Source organism: Ranitomeya variabilis, chromosome 5, assembly GCF_051348905.1.
Source record: "Ranitomeya variabilis isolate aRanVar5 chromosome 5, aRanVar5.hap1, whole genome shotgun sequence".
Classification (NCBI taxonomy): Eukaryota; Metazoa; Chordata; class Amphibia; order Anura; family Dendrobatidae; genus Ranitomeya; species Ranitomeya variabilis.
Window position 1 is genome coordinate 4,085,140 of NC_135236.1, and position 17,589 is coordinate 4,102,728.

The following is a 17,589-nucleotide window of genomic DNA, read 5'->3' on the forward strand; positions in this document are numbered from 1 at the left end:
GCTCCCTCTGGTGGCGATGTCCGGTAGTGCAGGCGCCCTCTGGTGGCGGTGACCAGTAGTGTAGTCTCCCTCTGGTGGCGGTGACCAGTAGTGCAGGCTCCCTCTGGTGGCGGTAACCAGTAGTGCAGGCTCCCTCTGGTGGCGGTGACCGGTAGTGCAGGCTCCCTCTGGTGGCGGTGACCAGTAGTGCAGGCTCCCTCTGGTGGCGGTGACCAGTAGTGCAGGCTCCCTCTGGTGGTGATGTCCGGTAGTGTAGGCTCCCTCTGGTGGTGATGTCCGGTAGTGCAGGCTCCCTCTGGTGGCGGTGACCAGTAGTGCAGGCTCCCTCTGGTGGCGGTGACCAGTAGTGCAGGCTCCCTCTGGTGGCGGTGACCAGTAGTGCAGGCTCCCTCTGGTGGCGGTGACCAGTAGTGCAGGCTCCCTCTGGTGGTGATGTCCGGTAGTGTAGTCTCCCTCTGGTGGTGATGTCCGGTAGTGCAGGCTCCCTCTGGTGGTGATGTCCGGTAATGCAGCCTCCCTCTGGTGGTGATGTCCGGTAGTGCAGGCTCCCTCTGGTGGCGGTGACCAGTAGTGCAGGCTCCCTCTGGTGGCGGTGACCAGTAGTGCAGGCTCCCTCTGGTGGCGGTGACCAGTAGTGCAGGCTCCCTCTGGTGGCGGTGACCAGTAGTGCAGGCTCCCTCTGGTGGCGGTGACCAGTAGTGCAGGCTCCCTCTGGTGGCGGTGACCAGTAGTGCAGGCTCCCTCTGGTGGCGGTGACCAGTAGTGCAGGCTCCCTCTGGTGGCGGTGACCAGTAGTGCAGGCTCCCTCTGGTGGCGGTGACCAGTAGTGCAGGCTCCCTCTGGTGGTGATGTCCGGTAGTGTAGTCTCCCTCTGGTGGTGATGTCCGGTAGTGCAGGCTCCCTCTGGTGGTGATGTCCGGTAATGCAGCCTCCCTCTGGTGGTGATGTCCGGTAGTGCAGGCTCCCTCTGGTGGCGGTGACCAGTAGTGCAGGCTCATGGCAGCACCCGCTGTTCTCGGCAGTTTATCAGTTGGATCTGTCCGGTTCCTCTCAGTACGGCTCAGGTTGGGGCAGGCTCGGGCCTCCTAGGTTTCTTTCTTGGTTTGTCGTCTTCTGAGGTTTTTATGTCTTTTATTTTCGTCTCTTGTGTTCCTAGAGCAGCATCACACCTGCGCTGTACGTTTTTTGGGTCCTGGTCCTGGGTCTCCTCTGGTTACTGTGGACACCGCTGCGCCGCACGTCACAGACTATCGTGAGTCACTGCACTGATACTAGAGATACAGCGTTGGGGGGCCGAGGAGTCGGTGGGATGGTCCCTGCCCCGTGCGGTTTCGGCTAGCGGAGCGGTGCGCCTGCTGACCCCCCGTGTTCCCACAATCCCCATAAATCGCGGCTCGGCTGTCGCCCACATCTCAGCCGCTACGTGTGAGCTGATCCTGACTGGGGACGTAATCGCCCACCCGAGTGTTGCAGTCGGAGGACGGACATTAAACGTGCGCCGTCGCCCCCATGACGTGACCTCGGGGCACTGATGGGTCAGCGCGGCCCCCAGGGTCTGCCGGGTGTCATCTTGGCTCCAGAAGGGCCGGTCTGGTCGTGGCCGCCTTGTCTGCTACGTTGTTAACACAATCAGTGGTCTCAGGACCCCCGTACTGTGAAGAGTTGTGGCGGAGTACAAGTCGCTGACTCCGTCACTCACCCCAGCAGCCACGGGGATCATTAGAAATATTGGTCTTGTCGTAGATCTTCCTTTCCTCCCTCCAGGGTAATATTAGTCATAGATCCCATCTGGTTCATGGGGACGGGGACACCACGGACCTGTGTGATTCCAAATGCCAGGACTGAACGTCAGCCCCAGTCTGTACCTGGCTCCAGAGGATGCAGACGTAACACTGCGACACTCTGCTGTCGGGGATCCCACGCTCGCAGGATCACGTCCCGCAACGATCCACAAGGTCCTAAGAAAGAAAAAGGTTTTAAAATTATGAAAAACTTTTTTGAAAAGTTCAAGTCGCGTCTTGTTAGAAATAAGGACATTAATAACAATGTAGATTTGTCGCTGCGGCGTCCGTGCGAGTCCGGGCCGTGCAAACACACAACTAACCCCGAACTGCGCGGCTGCTCCGGAAATATGTAACCAGTCACCAGGACACCGGATCTACCGGATCTACCCCAAAATGAGATCCAAAGAGGCGACGGCTCGGGACGGAGAATAAGTCGTCACTTGGCGGCAGAAAGCGACGGCACAAGAGACCAAGAATGCCGCCATCCTGTGCTGTCCGGGTTCATGCCCTCTCTCCTCTCCTCAGCAGTCACACGTCCCCCGTGTCGGGCCCCTGCTCACAGATGTGGCCCCTGCGCCTGGTGCCCGTCCTGCTGCTCCTGACCTCGGTCTCCGGTTGCGTCTTTTGCCGCCGTCACGACAGGAATCTGAGGAACAGGTTTGAGAAGTTATGTGAAGCTTATAAAGCCGTGAAGGGGAGCGACAACTGCACCCGCCACCCGGGGCCCCGCAACTTCCACAAGTACGGCCTAGGTGAGCGCCATAACATGCCACACACTGCACCGCCGAGGTGTGCGCCAACCACAGCCACTGACTGCCCTCTCCTCTACAGAGGAGGACGCCCTGCTGTTCATCACCGAGAAGACTCATCGTGTGTTCAGAGTGCTGGGTGAGGAAGTGAACGGCGGCACCGCCAACCTCCACATGCTTCACCGATGCCGCCAGCCCCTCCCTACGCTCCACCGATGCCACCAACCCCTCCCTACGCTCCACCGATACCGCCAACCCCCGCATGCTCCACCAATGCCGCCAACTCCTCCCTACGCTCCACCGATGCCGCCAACCTCCGCATGCTCCACCGGTACCGCCAACCCCCGCATGCTCCACCAATGCCGCCAACTCCTCCCTACACTCCACCAATGCCACCAACCTCTGCATGCACCACCAATACCGCCAACCCCCGCATGCTCCACCGATGCCGCCAACTCCTCCCTACGCTCCACCGATACCGCCAACCCCCGCATGCTCCACCAATGCCGCCAACCCCTCCCTACGCTCCACCGATGCCGCCAACCCCTCCCTACGCTCCACCGATGCTGCCAACCTCCGCATGCTCCACAGATGCCGCCAACCTCCGCATGCTCCACCAATGCCACCAACCCCTCCCTACGCTCCACCGATGCCGCCAACCTCCGCATGCTCCACCAATGCCACCAACTCCTCCCTACGCTCCACCGATGCCGCCAACCCCCCACATGCTCCACCGATACCGCCAACTCCTCCCTACGCTCCTCCGATGCCGCCAACCCCCCACATACTCCACCGATACCGCCAACCCCCGCATGCTCCACCAATGCCGCCAACTCCTCCCTACGCTCCACCGATACTGCCAACCTCCGCATGCTCCACCGATGCCAACTCCTCCCTACACGCCCCCGATGCCGCCAACCTCCGCATGCTCCACCAATGCCGCCAACCCCCCGCATGCTCCACCAATGCAATACCTCTATATCGACATCACCCCCCACACGCTCCACCAGTGCCCTCCACCCACTCCAGCGCTGTGTCTCCTCCCGCACACTCCGCAGCCCTTACCGCTCTTCCCCGCACAGGACATGATGGCCGCCCTTGTATACAGCGCCACCTGCAGGGATCCCGCATCATCTCACACACCGGCCATCTCCTCAGCTGCTCCTTACACCTGCAGATTAGTTATTGCTGGAGGAAAATAGCGCAATAGGGTTTTATCCGAGATTAATCAGTCAGTGCAAGGTGAAGCCCTCACCAGACGTCGCTCAAGACAAGCACTGGAGAGATCCACAGATCCACGAGGGACCGGCCGAATACAACGTAAGAGAACGTGGTCCAATTCTGCGCTGCTGAACCATGTAGTCCACAGGTGTTATTACAGGTGGTCTTTATTCAGCGCTTCTGAGGTTCTAACAACTTCACCAGGATCATTAGAATGGTTGTGGTGTCTCCTCATGAAGGAGTTGTTTGAACCTCAGAAGCGCTGAATAAAGACCACCTGTAATAACACCTCTGGACTACATGGCTCAGCAGCGCAGAATTGGACCACGTTCTCCTACGTTGTATTCTGATTAGTGGGAGCCCCTGGTGGTCCGGGCCCAGGACCTGACACTCCGTCCTGCCGGGGTCTGGGGTCTCCAGGCCGCACCTGTAGTACATGGCAGCGACCCCCAACTCCAGAGTAACCCTGTGCGTCCCCCACAGAGATCAACCGAGACCAGCTGGGAATCGCTGCGTACTGGGACTGGCTGCACGAGGTGAAACTGCTGGAGTACACCAAGGAAGGTATGGACCGCCGAGGGGCTTACACGGGACAAGAGAGGCTTACACAGGACTGACGGGGCAAAAGAGGCTTACACAGGACTGACGGGGCAAGAGGGGCTTACACAGGACTGACGGGGCAAGAGAGGCTTACACAGGACTGACGGGGCAACAGAGGCTTACACAGGACTGACGGGGCAACAGAGGCTTACACAGGACTGATGGGGCAAGAGAGGCTTACACGGGACTGACGGGGCAAGAGGGGCTTACACAGGACTGACGGGGCAAGAGGGGCTTAAACAGGACTGACGGGGCAACAGAGGCTTACACAGGACTGACGGGGCAAGAGAGAGTTACACAGGACTGGCGGGGCAAGAGGGGCTTACACAGGACTGACGGGGCAAGAGAGGCTTACACGGGACTGATGGGGCAAGACAGAGTTACACAGGACTGACGGGGCAAGAGAGGCTTACACAGGACTGACGGGGCAAGAGGGGCTTACACAGGACTGACGGGACAAGAGAGGCTTACACGGGACTGACGGGGCAAGAGGGGCTTACACAGGACTGACGGGGCAAGAGAGGCTTACACGGGACTGATGGGGCAAGACAGAGTTACACAGGACTGACGGGGCAAGAGAGGCTTACACAGGACTGACGGGGCAAGAGGGGCTTACACAGGACTGACGGGGCAAGAGGGGCTTACACAGGACTGACGGGGCAAGAGGGGCTTACACAGGACTGAAGGGGCAAGAGGGGCTTACACAGGACTGACGGGACAAGAGAGGCTTACACGGGACTGACGGGGCAAGAGGGGCTTACACAGGACTGACGGGGCAAGAGAGGCTTACATAGGACTGACGGGGCAACAGAGGCTTACACGGGACTGATGGGGCAAGACAGAGTTACACAGGACTGACGGGGCAAGAGAGGCTTACACAGGACTGACGGGGCAAGAGGGGCTTACACAGGACTGACGGGGCAAGAGGGGCTTACACAGGACTGACGGGGCAAGAGGGGCTTACACAGGACTGACGGGGCAAGAGGGGCTTACACAGGACTGACGGGACAAGAGAGGCTTACACGGGACTGACGGGGCAAGAGGGGCTTACACAGCACTGACGGGGCAAGAGAGGCTTACACAGGACTGACGGGGCAACAGAGGCTTACACGGGACTGATGGGGCAAGACAGAGTTACACAGGACTGACGGGGCAAGAGAGGCTCACACAGGACTGACGGGGCAAGAGGGGCTTACACAGGACTGACGGGGCAAGAGGGGCTTACACAGGACTGACGGGGCAAGAGGGGCTTACACAGGACTGATGGGGCAAGAGAGGCTTACACGGGACTGACGGGGCAACAGGCTTGCACAGGACTGACGGGGCAACAGAGGCTTACACAAGACTGATGGGGCAAGAGAGGCTTACACAGGACTGACGGGGCAAGAGAGACTTACACAGGACTGACGGGGCAACAGAGGCTTACACAGGACTGACGGGGCAAGAGAGGCTTACACAGGACTGATGGGGCAAGAGAGGCTTACACAGGACTGACGGGGCAACAGAGGCTTACACAGGACTGACGGGGCAAGAGAGGCTTACACAGGACTGACGGGGCAAGAGAGGCTTACACAGGACTGACGGGGCAAGAGAGGCTTACACAGGACTGACGGGGCAAGAGGGGCTTACAAAGGACTGATGGGGCAAGAGAGGCTTACACAGGACTGACGGGGCAAGGGAGGCTTACACAGGACTGATGGGGCAAGAGAGGCTTACACAGGACTGACGGGGCAAGAGAGGCTTACACAGGACTGACGGGGCAAGAGACGCTTACACAGGACTGACGGGGCAAAAGAGGCTTGCACAGGACTGACGGGGCAAAAGAGGCTTGCACAGGACTGACGGGGCAAAAGAGGCTTACAATGGACTGATGGGGCAAGAGAGGCTTAGACAGGACTGGCACGGCAGGGGGTGTTACACAGGACTGCTGACTGACCTTAATGAGAGTAGTAATAATCTCTGTGCTCTTCTCTCCACAGTCCTGTGCCCCCCTATGTGCAGTAAGTACTTCTGTCCCCTGTAGTGGGCGCCACGTGTCATGTATGTGCACTAGAGAAGGGTCACAATAACAGCTGCCCCCTGATGGGCCTCATACACAATCACCAGCACCTAGAGCAATGCTGCCCACTCTGCGGAAGGACATAAGCGGGGGCGGAGCCATAATCCTGTACTTGCCCGCAGCTCTGGATGTGACTGGAGAAGATACAGATAGAACTTGGAGTGAACCCGGCCCATTCGCTGCACACGTGTCATGATCTCTGCAGGCAGAGATCATAGCAAGCCTATAGAGGGACAAGCTCTCGGAAGATGAAACTATACTGACCATGAACTAAGCCTGCCGCGCAACTAGAAATAGCCAGGTAGCATTTCCTATTTATCGCTAGATGCCCAGCTCTGGCCTAAGACCTAAATAGCTAGCAGAGGGAAATATAAGACCTGGCTCACCTCTAGAGAAATATTCCAAAGAAGACAGTAGCCCCCCACATATAATGACGGTGAGTTCAGATGAAACAACAAACGCAGCAGGAAAATAGTCTTAGCAAATTTGAGGTCCGCTTACTAGATAGCAGAAGACAGATAGTATACTTTCATGGTCAGCAGAAAAACACTAACAAAACACCATCCAGAGATTACCTTAAACTCTGGCATTAACTCATAACGCCAGAGTAGCAATCCCTGATCAACGAGAGCTTTCCAGACACAGTAACAAAACTTCAGCTGTGAACTGGAACAAATAGGCAAAACAAAACATGGACAAAAGTCCAACTTATCTAGTAGTTGTCTAGAAGCAGGAACAAGCACTGAGAGGCATCAGATAACATTGTTGACCGGCAAGAAACCACCAGAGAAATGAGCTTAAATAGCGACACCCACTACTGATGGAACCAGGTGAAACAGGAAAGAGGATGACAAGTCCAATTCCACAAGTGGCCACCGGGGGAGCCCAGAATCCAAATTCACAACAGTACCCCCCCCTCAAGGAGGGGGCACCGAACCCTCACCAGATCCACCAGGGCGACCAGGATGAGCCCTATGGAAGGCACGAACAAGATCAGAAGCATGAACATCAGATGCATTGACCCAAGAATTATCCTCCTGGCCGTAACCCTTCCAGTTGACCAGATACTGGAGTCTCCGTCTGGAAACACGAGAGTCCAAAATTTTCTCCACAACGTACTCCAACTCACCCTCAACCAACACCGGAGCAGGAGGCTCAACTGAAGGTACAACAGGTACCTCATACCTGCGCAATAACGACCGATGAAAAACGTTATGAATGGAAAAGGACGCAGGGAGGTCCAAACGGAAAGAAACAGGATTAAGAATCTCCAATATTCTATAAGGGCCGATGAACCGAGGTTTAAACTTAGGAGAAGAGACCCTCATAGGGACAAAACGAGAAGACAACCACACTAAATCTCCAACACAAAGCCGAGAACCAACACGACGATGACGGTTGGCAAAACGCTGAGTCTTCTCCTGGGACAACTTCAAATTGTCCATAACCTGCCCCCAGATGTGATGCAATCTCTCCACCACCGCATCCACTCCAGGACAATCCGAGGATTCCACCTGACCGGAGGAAAATCGAGGGTGAAACCCCGAATTACAGAAAAACGGGGACACCAAGGTGGAAGAACTGGCCCGATTATTGAGGGCGAACTCTGCCAATGGCAAAAAAGCAACCCAATCATCCTGGTCAGCAGAGACAAAACACCTCAGATATGTCTCAAGGGTCTGATTAGTCCGCTCGGTCTGGCCATTAGTCTGAGGGTGAAAAGCAGATGAAAAAGACAAATCTATGCCCATCCTAGCACAGAATGCCCGCCAAAATCTAGACACAAATTGGGTACCTCTGTCAGAAACAATATTCTCAGGAATACCGTGCAATCGGACAACATTCTGAAAAAACAGAGGAACCAACTCAGAAGAAGAAGGCAACTTGGGCAGAGGAACCAAATGGACCATTTTAGAGAAACGGTCACAGACCACCCAGATGACAGACATCTTCTGGGAAACAGGCAGATCTGAAATAAAATCCATCGAGATGTGTGTCCAAGGCCTCTTAGGAAAAGGCAAGGGCAACAGCAGTCCGCTAGCCCGAGAACTACAAGACTTGGCCCGAGCACAAACGTCACATGACTGCACAAAGACTCGCACATCTCGTGACAGGGAAGGCCACCAGAAGGATCTTGCCACCAAATCCCTGGTACCAAAAATTCCGGGATGACCTGCCAATGCAGAAGAATGTACCTCAGAGATGACTCTGCTGGTCCAATCATCCGGAACAAACAGTCTATCAGGCGGACAACGATCCGGTCTATCCGCCTGAAACTCTTGCAAGGACCGCCGCAGATCAGGAGAAACGGCCGACAAAATTACTCCCTCCCTAAGGATACCTGTGGGTTCAGAATTACCAGGAGAGTCCGGGTCAAAACTCCTAGAAAGGGCATCTGCCTTAACATTCTTAGAACCCGGTAGGTATGACACCACAAAATTAAAGCGAGAAAAAAATAAAGACCAGCGCGCCTGTCTAGGATTCAGGCGTCTGGCAGTCTCAAGATAAATCAAATTTTTGTGGTCAGTCAATACCACCACCTGATGCCTAGCCCCCTCGAGCCAATGGCGCCACTCCTCAAACGCCCACTTCATGGCCAAAAGCTCCCGATTCCCAACATCATAATTCCGCTCTGCGGGCGAAAATTTGCGAGAAAAGAAGGCACAAGGCCTAATGACGGGGCAGTCGGAACCTTTCTGCGACAACACTGCCCCAGCTCCGATCTCCGAAGCGTCAACCTCAACCTGAAAAGGCAGATTCACATCAGGCTGACGCAACACAGGGGCAGAGGCAAAACGGCGCTTAAGCTCCTGAAAGGCCTCTACAGCATGAGGGGACCAATTAGCAACATCAGCGCCTTGTCTGGTCAAATCAGTCAGTGGTTTAACGACATCCGAAAAACCAGCAATAAATCGGCGGTAAAAGTTGGCAAAGCCCAAAAATCTCTGAAGACCCTTAAGAGAGGAGGGCTGAGTCCAGTCACAAATAGCTTGCACCTTGACGGGATCCATCTCAATGGAAGAGGGAGAAAAAATATACCCCAAAAAGGAAATTTTCTGGACCCCAAAAACGCACTTAGACCCCTTCACACATAAAGAATTAGACCGCAGAACCTGAAAAACTCTCCTGACCTGCTGGACATGAGAGTCCCAGTCATCAGAAAAAATCAGAATATCATCCAGATATATTATCATAAATTTATCCAGAAAATCGCGGAAAATATCATGCATAAAAGACTGGAAAACTGAAGGGGCATTAGAAAGACCAAAAGGCATGACCAAATACTCAAAGTGGCCCTCGGGCGTATTAAATGCGGTCTTCCACTCATCCCCCTGCCTGATCCGCACCAAATTATACGCCCCACGAAGATCAATTTTAGAGAACCACTTAGCACCCTCTATACGAGCAAACAAATCAGTAAGCAATGGCAATGGGTATTGATACTTAACAGTGATCTTATTCAGAAGCCGATAATCAATACATGGTCTCAAAGAGCCGTTTTTTTTTGAGACAAAGAAAAACCCAGCTCCCAAGGGAGAAGAAGATGGACGAATATGTCCCTTTTCCAAAGACTCCTTTATATATTCCCGCATAGCAGCATGTTCCGGCACAGACAAATTAAACAAACGACCCTTTGGATATTTACAACCCGGTATCAAATCTATGGCACAATCGCACTCACGGTGCGGAGGTAACGACCCAAGCTTGGGTTCGTCAAAGACGTCTTGATAATCAGAGAGGAACTCAGGGACTTCAGAGGGAATGGACGACGAAATAGAAACCAAAGGTACGTCCCCATGAATACCCTTACATCCCCAGCTCAACACAGACATTGCTCTCCAGTCCAAGACTGGGTTGTGAGACTGCAACCATGGCAATCCCAGTACCAAATCGTCATGTAAATTATACAGCACCAGGAAACGAACAATCTCCTGGTGATCCGGATTGATACGCATGGTTACTTGTGTCCAGTATTGTGGTTTATTATTAGCCAATGGGGTGGAGTCAATCCCCTTCAGAGGAATAAGAGTCTCCAAAGGCTCTAAATCAAAACCACAACGATTGGCAAAAGACCAATCCATAAGACTCAGAGCGGCGCCAGAGTCAACATAGGCGTCCGTGGCAATGGATGACAAAGAGCAAATCAGGGTTACAGACAAAATAAACTTAGACTGAATGGTGCCAATGGAAACAGACTTATCAAGCTTCTTTGTACGCCTAGAGCATGCTGATATAACATGAGTAGAATCCCCACAATAGAAACACAATCCATTCTTCCGTCTAAAATTCTGTCGCTCGCTCCTGGACAGAATTCTATCACACTGCATACTTTCTGGCGTCTTTTCCATAGACACCGCCAGATGGTGCACCGGTTTGCGCTCCCGCAGACGCCTATCAATCTGAATAGCCATTGTCATGGACTCATTCAGACCTGCAGGCAAAGGGAACCCCACCATAACATCCTTAACGGCATCAGAGAGACCTTCTCTGAAAGTTGCCGCCAAGGCGCACTCATTCCACTGAGTAAGCACAGACCATTTACGGAATTTTTGGCAGAAAACTTCAGCTTCGTCTTGCCCCTGAGATAGTGCCATCAAAGTTTTTTCTGCCTGAAGTTCCAAATGAGGTTCCTCATAAAGCAAGCCCAAGGCCAGAAAAAACGCATCCACATCGCGTAACGCAGGATCCCCTGCTGGCAATGAGAAGGCCCAATCTTGAGGGTCACCCCTGAGCAAGGAAATCACAATCCTAACCTGCTGAGCAGGGTCTCCAGCTGAACGAGACTTCAGGGACAAATAAAGCTTACAATTATTTCGGAAATTCTGGAAGCTAGCTCTATTCCCTGTGAAAAACTCCGGCAAAGGAATTCTCGGCTCAGATACCGGAGCATGTACCACAAAATCTTGTAAATTTTGTACTTTCGTGATGAGATTATTCAAACCCGCAGTTACACTCTGGAGATCCATTATTGTCAGGTGCACACAGAGATTAGGAGGAGAGAGAGAAAAAAGACTGCAGCAAGGCAGACTGGAGGAAAAAAAAAAAAAAAAAAAAAAAAAAAAAAAATTCCAGCAGACTTCTTATAACTCTCCTTTCTCAACCTGGGTCTTTAACACTTTATTGGTCCGGTCAAACTGTCATGATCTCTGCAGGCAGAGATCATAGCAAGCCTATAGAGGGACAAGCTCTCGGAAGATGGAACTATACTGACCATGAACTAAGCCTGCCGCGCAACTAGAAATAGCCAGGTAGCATTTCCTATTTATCGCTAGATGCCCAGCTCTGGCCTAAGACCTAAATAGCTAGCAGAGGGAAATATAAGACCTGGCTCACCTCTAGAGAAATATTCCAAAGAAGACAGTAGCCCCCCACATATAATGACGGTGAGTTCAGATGAAACAACAAACGCAGCAGGAAAATAGTCTTAGCAAATTTGAGGTCCGCTTACTAGATAGCAGAAGACAGATAGTATACTTTCATGGTCAGCAGAAAAACACTAACAAAACACCATCCAGAGATTACCTTAAACTCTGGCATTAACTCATAACGCCAGAGTAGCAATCCCTGATCAACGAGAGCTTTCCAGACACAGTAACAAAACTTCAGCTGTGAACTGGAACAAATAGGCAAAACAAAACATGGACAAAAGTCCAACTTATCTAGTAGTTGTCTAGAAGCAGGAACAAGCACTGAGAGGCATCAGATAACATTGTTGACCGGCAAGAAACCACCAGAGAAATGAGCTTAAATAGCGACACCCACTACTGATGGAACCAGGTGAAACAGGAAAGAGGATGACAAGTCCAATTCCACAAGCGGCCACCGGGGGAGCCCAGAATCCAAATTCACAACAACACGTGACTGTACAGGACGACTCCGCTTCCCACGCACTCACCACAGGCCGACAATGAGCTGCGCCTACAGCCGGTGCCGTCACCCAGACCACACTTCTTGCTGCTACCACTTATTGTTTTGGTCGGCCGGCAAACTGCCGACACCGAGTCACACAGCAGCACACACCACCCAGCTTTCTCAAGAACCTTATAGGTCCTCTGCCTGCACTCTGCAAAAAACACAGGGTAACACAAGCGGACGGTACTTTCCCTCTTCAGTGTTGTGGGTACGTTTATACTTTCCCTCTTTAAGGTTGTGGGTACGTTTATACTTTCCCTGTTTAAGGTTGTGGGTACATTAGGGATGAGGGAGCAGTAAAATGCTTGGACGCTCGTTACTTGAATCCAAGCTTTTCTATGGCAGACCCTACAAGGAGATCTGGGAGACAGTGACAATGTTCAAATGGATGGGAATCAAAAACTGCCAAAAATTAGAAACTCAGATCCCCCCGAATTAGACACAGAGGAGGGATCAGATCCACCCTGTATTAGACATAGAGGAGGGATCACATCCACCCTCTATTAGACATAGGGGAGGGATCAGATCCACCCTGTATTAGACATAGAGGAGGGATCAGATCCACCCTGTATTACACATAGAGGAGGGATCAGATCCACCCTCTATTAGACATAGGGGAGGGATCAGATCCACCCTGTATTAGACATAGAGGAGGGATCAGATCCACCCTGTATTAGACATAGGGGAGGGATCAGATCCACCCTGTATTAGGCATAGAGGAGGGATCAGATCCATCCTGTATTACACATAGGGGAGGGATCAGATCCACCCTGTATTAGACATAGGGGAGGGATCAGATCCACCCTGTATTAGACATAGAGGAGGGATCAGATCCACCCTGTATTAGACATAGAGGAGGGATCAGATCCACCCTGTATTAGACACAGAGGAGGGATCAGATCCACCCTGTATAAGACATAGAGGAGGGATCAGATCCACCCTGTATTAGACATAGGGGAGGGATCAGATCCACCTGTATTAGACATAGAGGAGGGATCAGATCCATCCTGTATTACACATAGGGGAGGGATCAGATCCACCCTGTATTAGACATAGGGGAGGGATCAGATCCACCCTGTATTAGACATAGAGGAGGGATCAGATCCACCCTGTATTAGACATAGAGGAGGGATCAGATCCACCCTGTATTAGACACAGAGGAGGGATCAGATCCACCCTGTATAAGACAGAGGAGGGATCAGATCCACCCTGTATTAGACATAGGGGAGGGATCAGATCCATCCTGTATTACACATAGGGGAGGGATCAGATCCACCCTGTATTAGACATAGGAGGGATCAGATCCACTCCTTATTAGACAAGGAGGAGGGATCAGATCCACCCTGTATTAGTCATAGACGAGGGATCAGATCCACCCCGTATTACACATAGAGGAGGGATCAGATCCTCCCTGTATTAGACATAGGGGAGGGATCAGATCCACCCTGTATTAGACATAGGGGAGGGATCAGATCCACCCTGAATTACACATAGGGGAGGGATCAGATCCACCCTGTATTAGACATAGAGGAGGGATCAGATCCACCCTGTATTAGACACAGAGGAGGGATCAGATCCACCCTGTATTAGACATAGGGGAGGGATCAGATCCACCCTGTATTAGACATAGAGGAGGGATCAGATCCACCCTGTATTAGACATAGGGGAGGGATCAGATCGACCCTGAATTACACATAGGGGAGGGATCAGATCCACCCTGTATTAGACATAGAGGAGGGATCAGATCCTCCCTCTATTAGACACAGAGAAGGGATCAGATCCACTCCTTATTAGACAAGGAGGAGGGATCAGATCCACCCTGTATTAGACACAGAGGAGGGATCAGATCCACCCTGTATTAGACATAGGGGAGGGATCAGATCCACCCTGTATTACACATAGAGGAGGGATCAGATCCACCCTGTATTAGACATAGAGGAGGGATCAGATCCACCCTGTATTAGACATAGAGGAGGGATCAGATCCACCCTGTATTAGACATAGGGGAGGGATCAGATCTACCCTGTATTAGACACAGAGGAGGGATCAGATCCACCCTGTATTAGACATAGACGAGGGATCAGATCCACCCTGTATTAGACATAGAGGAGGGATCAGATCCTCCCTGTATTAGACATAGAGGAGGGATCAGATCCACCCTGTATTAGACATAGGGGAGGGATCAGATCTACCCTGTATTAGACACAGAGGAGGGATCAGATCCACCCTGTATTAGACATAGACGAGGGATCAGATCCACCCTGTATTAGACATAGAGGAGGGATCAGATCCTCCCTGTATTAGACATAGAGGAGGGATCAGATCCACCCTGTATTAGACATAGGGGAGGGATCAGATCCACCCTGTATTAGACATAGAGGAGGGATCAGATCCACCCTGTATTAGACACAGAGGAGGGATCAGATCCACTCCTTATTAGACAAGGAGGAGGGATCAGATCCACCCTGTATTAGACACAGAGGAGGGATCAGATCCACCCTGTATTAGACATAGGGGAGGGATCAGATCCACCCTGTATTACACATAGAGGAGGGATCAGATCCACCCTGTATTAGACATAGAGGAGGGATCAGATCCACCCTGTATTAGACATAGAGGAGGGATCAGATCCACCCTGTATTAGACATAGGGGAGGGATCAGATCTACCCTGTATTAGACACAGAGGAGGGATCAGATCCACCCTGTATTAGACATAGACGAGGGATCAGATCCACCCTGTATTAGACATAGAGGAGGGATCAGATCCTCCCTGTATTAGACATAGAGGAGGGATCAGATCCACCCTGTATTAGACATAGGGGAGGGATCAGATCCACCCTGTATTAGACATAGAGGAGGGATCAGATCCACCCTGTATTAGACATAGAGGAGGGATCAGATCCACCCTGTATTAGACATAGAGGAGGGATCAGATCCACCCTGTATTAGACATAGAGGAGGGATCAGATCCACCCTGTATTAGACATAGGAGGGATCAGATCCACTCCTTATTAGACGAGGAGGGATCAGATCCACCCTGTATTAGACATAGAGGAGGGATCAGATCCACCCTGTATTAGACATAGAGGAGGGATCAGATCCCCCCATATTAGACATATAGGAGGGATCAGATCCACCCTGTATTAGACATAGAGGGATCAGATCCACCCTGTATTAGACATAGAGGGATCAGATCCACCCTGTATTAGACATAGGGGAGGGATCAGATCCACTCCTTATTAGACATAGGGGAGGGATCAGATCCACCCTGTATTAGACATAGAGGAGGGATCAGATCCACCCTGTATTAGACATAGAGGAGGGATCAGATCCACCCTGTATTAGACATAGGGGAGGGATCAGATCCACCCTGTATTAGACACAGAGGAGGGATCAGATCCACCCTGTATTAGTCATAGACGAGGGATCAGATCCACCCTGTATTAGACATAGAGGAGGGATCAGATCCACCCTGTATTAGACATAGAGGAGGGATCAGATCCATCCTGTATTAGACATAGGGGAGGGATCAGATCCACCCTGTATTAGACATAGGGGAGGGATCAGATCCACCCTGTATTAGACATAGAGGAGGGATCAGATCTTCCCTGTATTACACATAGGGGAGGGATCAGATCCACCCTGTATTAGACATAGGGGAGGGATCAGATCCACCCTGTATTAGACATAGGGGAGGGATCAGATCCATCCTGTATTAGACACAGAGAAGGGATCAGATCCACCCTGTATTAGACATAGGGGAGGGATCAGATCCACCCTGTATTAGACATAGGGGAGGGATCAGATCCACCCTGTATTAGACACAGAGAAGGGATCAGATCCACCCTGTATTAGACATAGGGGAGGGATCAGATCCACCCTGTATTAGACATAGGGGAGGGATCAGATCCATCCTGTATTAGACACAGAGAAGGGATCAGATCCACCCTGTATTAGACATAGAGGAGGGATCAGATCCTCCCTGTATTAGACATAGGGGAGGGATCAGATCCACCCTGTATTAGACATAGGGGAGGGATCAGATCCACCCTGTATTAGACATAGAGGAGGGATCAGATCCACCCTGTATTAGACATAGAGGAGGAATCAGATCCCCCCCATATTAGACATATAGGAGGGATCAGATCCACCCTGTATTAGACATAGAGGGATCAGATCCATCCTGTATTAGACATAGAGGGATCAGATCCACCCTGTATTAGACATAGAGGAGGGATCAGATCCTCCCTGTATTACACATCGGGGGGATCAGATCCACCCTATATTAGACATAGAGGAGGGATCAGATCCACCCTGTATTAGACATAGAGGAGGGATCAGATCCACCCTGTATTAGACATAGGGGAGGGATCAGATCCACCCTGTATTACACATAGGGGAGGGATCAGATCCACCCTGTATTAGACATAGAGGGATCAGATCCACCCTGTGTTAGACATAGAGGAGGGATCAGATCCACCCTGTATTACACATAGGGGAGGGATCAGATCCACCCTGTATTAGACATAGAGGAGGGATCAGATCCACCCTGTATTACACATAGGGGAGGGATCAGATCCACCCTGTATTAGACATAGGGGAGGGATCAGATCCACCCTGTATTACACATAGGGGAGGGATCAGATCCACCCTGTATTAGACATAGAGGAGGGATCAGATCCTCCCTGTATTACACATAGGGGAGGGATCAGATCCATCCTGTATTAGACACAGAGGAGGGATCAGATCCACCCTGTATTAGTCATAGACGAGGGATCAGATCCACCCTGTATTAGACATAGAGGAGGGATCAGATCCACCCTGTATTAGACATAGAGGAGGGATCAGATCCACCCTGTATTAGACACAGAGGAGGGTTCAGATCCCCCCCATATTAGACATAGAGGAGGGATCAGATCCACCCTGTATTAGACATAGAGGGATCAGATCCACCCTGTATTAGACATAGAGGGATCAGATCCACCCTGTATTAGTCATAGAGGAGGGATCAGATCCACCCTGTATTAGACATAGAGGAGGGATCATATCCACCCTGTATTAGACACAGAGGAGGATCAGATCCCCCCCATATTAGACATATAGGAAGGATCAGATCCACCCTGTATTAGACATAGAGGGATCAGATCCATCCTGTATTAGACATAGAGGAGGGATCAGATCCACCCTGTATTAGAGATAGAGGAGGGATCAGATCCACCCTGTATTAGACATAGGGGAGGGATCAGATCCACCCTGTATTAG

The 17,589-nt window shown here is 51.7% G+C and overlaps 1 protein-coding gene across 5 annotated transcripts in view; it reads left to right on the top strand.

Annotated features, from left to right (window-relative positions):
• The first annotated feature begins 883 nt into the window (after positions 1–883).
• Positions 884–17,589, top strand: part of TMEM95 (transmembrane protein 95) — a 60,156-nt gene continuing 43,450 nt past the window's right edge. For 3 of the 5 annotated variants that reach the window (XM_077261472.1, XM_077261469.1, XM_077261473.1), the window contains exons 1-6: positions 884–1,064; positions 1,157–1,252; positions 2,310–2,536; positions 2,616–2,672; positions 4,238–4,318; positions 6,334–6,354. In XM_077261472.1, coding sequence (XP_077117587.1) covers positions 997–1,064; positions 1,157–1,252; positions 2,310–2,536; positions 2,616–2,672; positions 4,238–4,318; positions 6,334–6,354 — 550 coding nt within the window. In that variant the 5' untranslated portion in view covers positions 884–996. Of the gene's footprint in view, positions 1,065–1,156; positions 1,253–1,752; positions 1,974–2,309; positions 2,537–2,615; positions 2,673–4,237; positions 4,319–6,333; positions 6,355–17,589 lie in introns of those variants that run through there. The other 2 variants (XM_077261470.1, XM_077261474.1) reach the window with 2 other exon arrangements.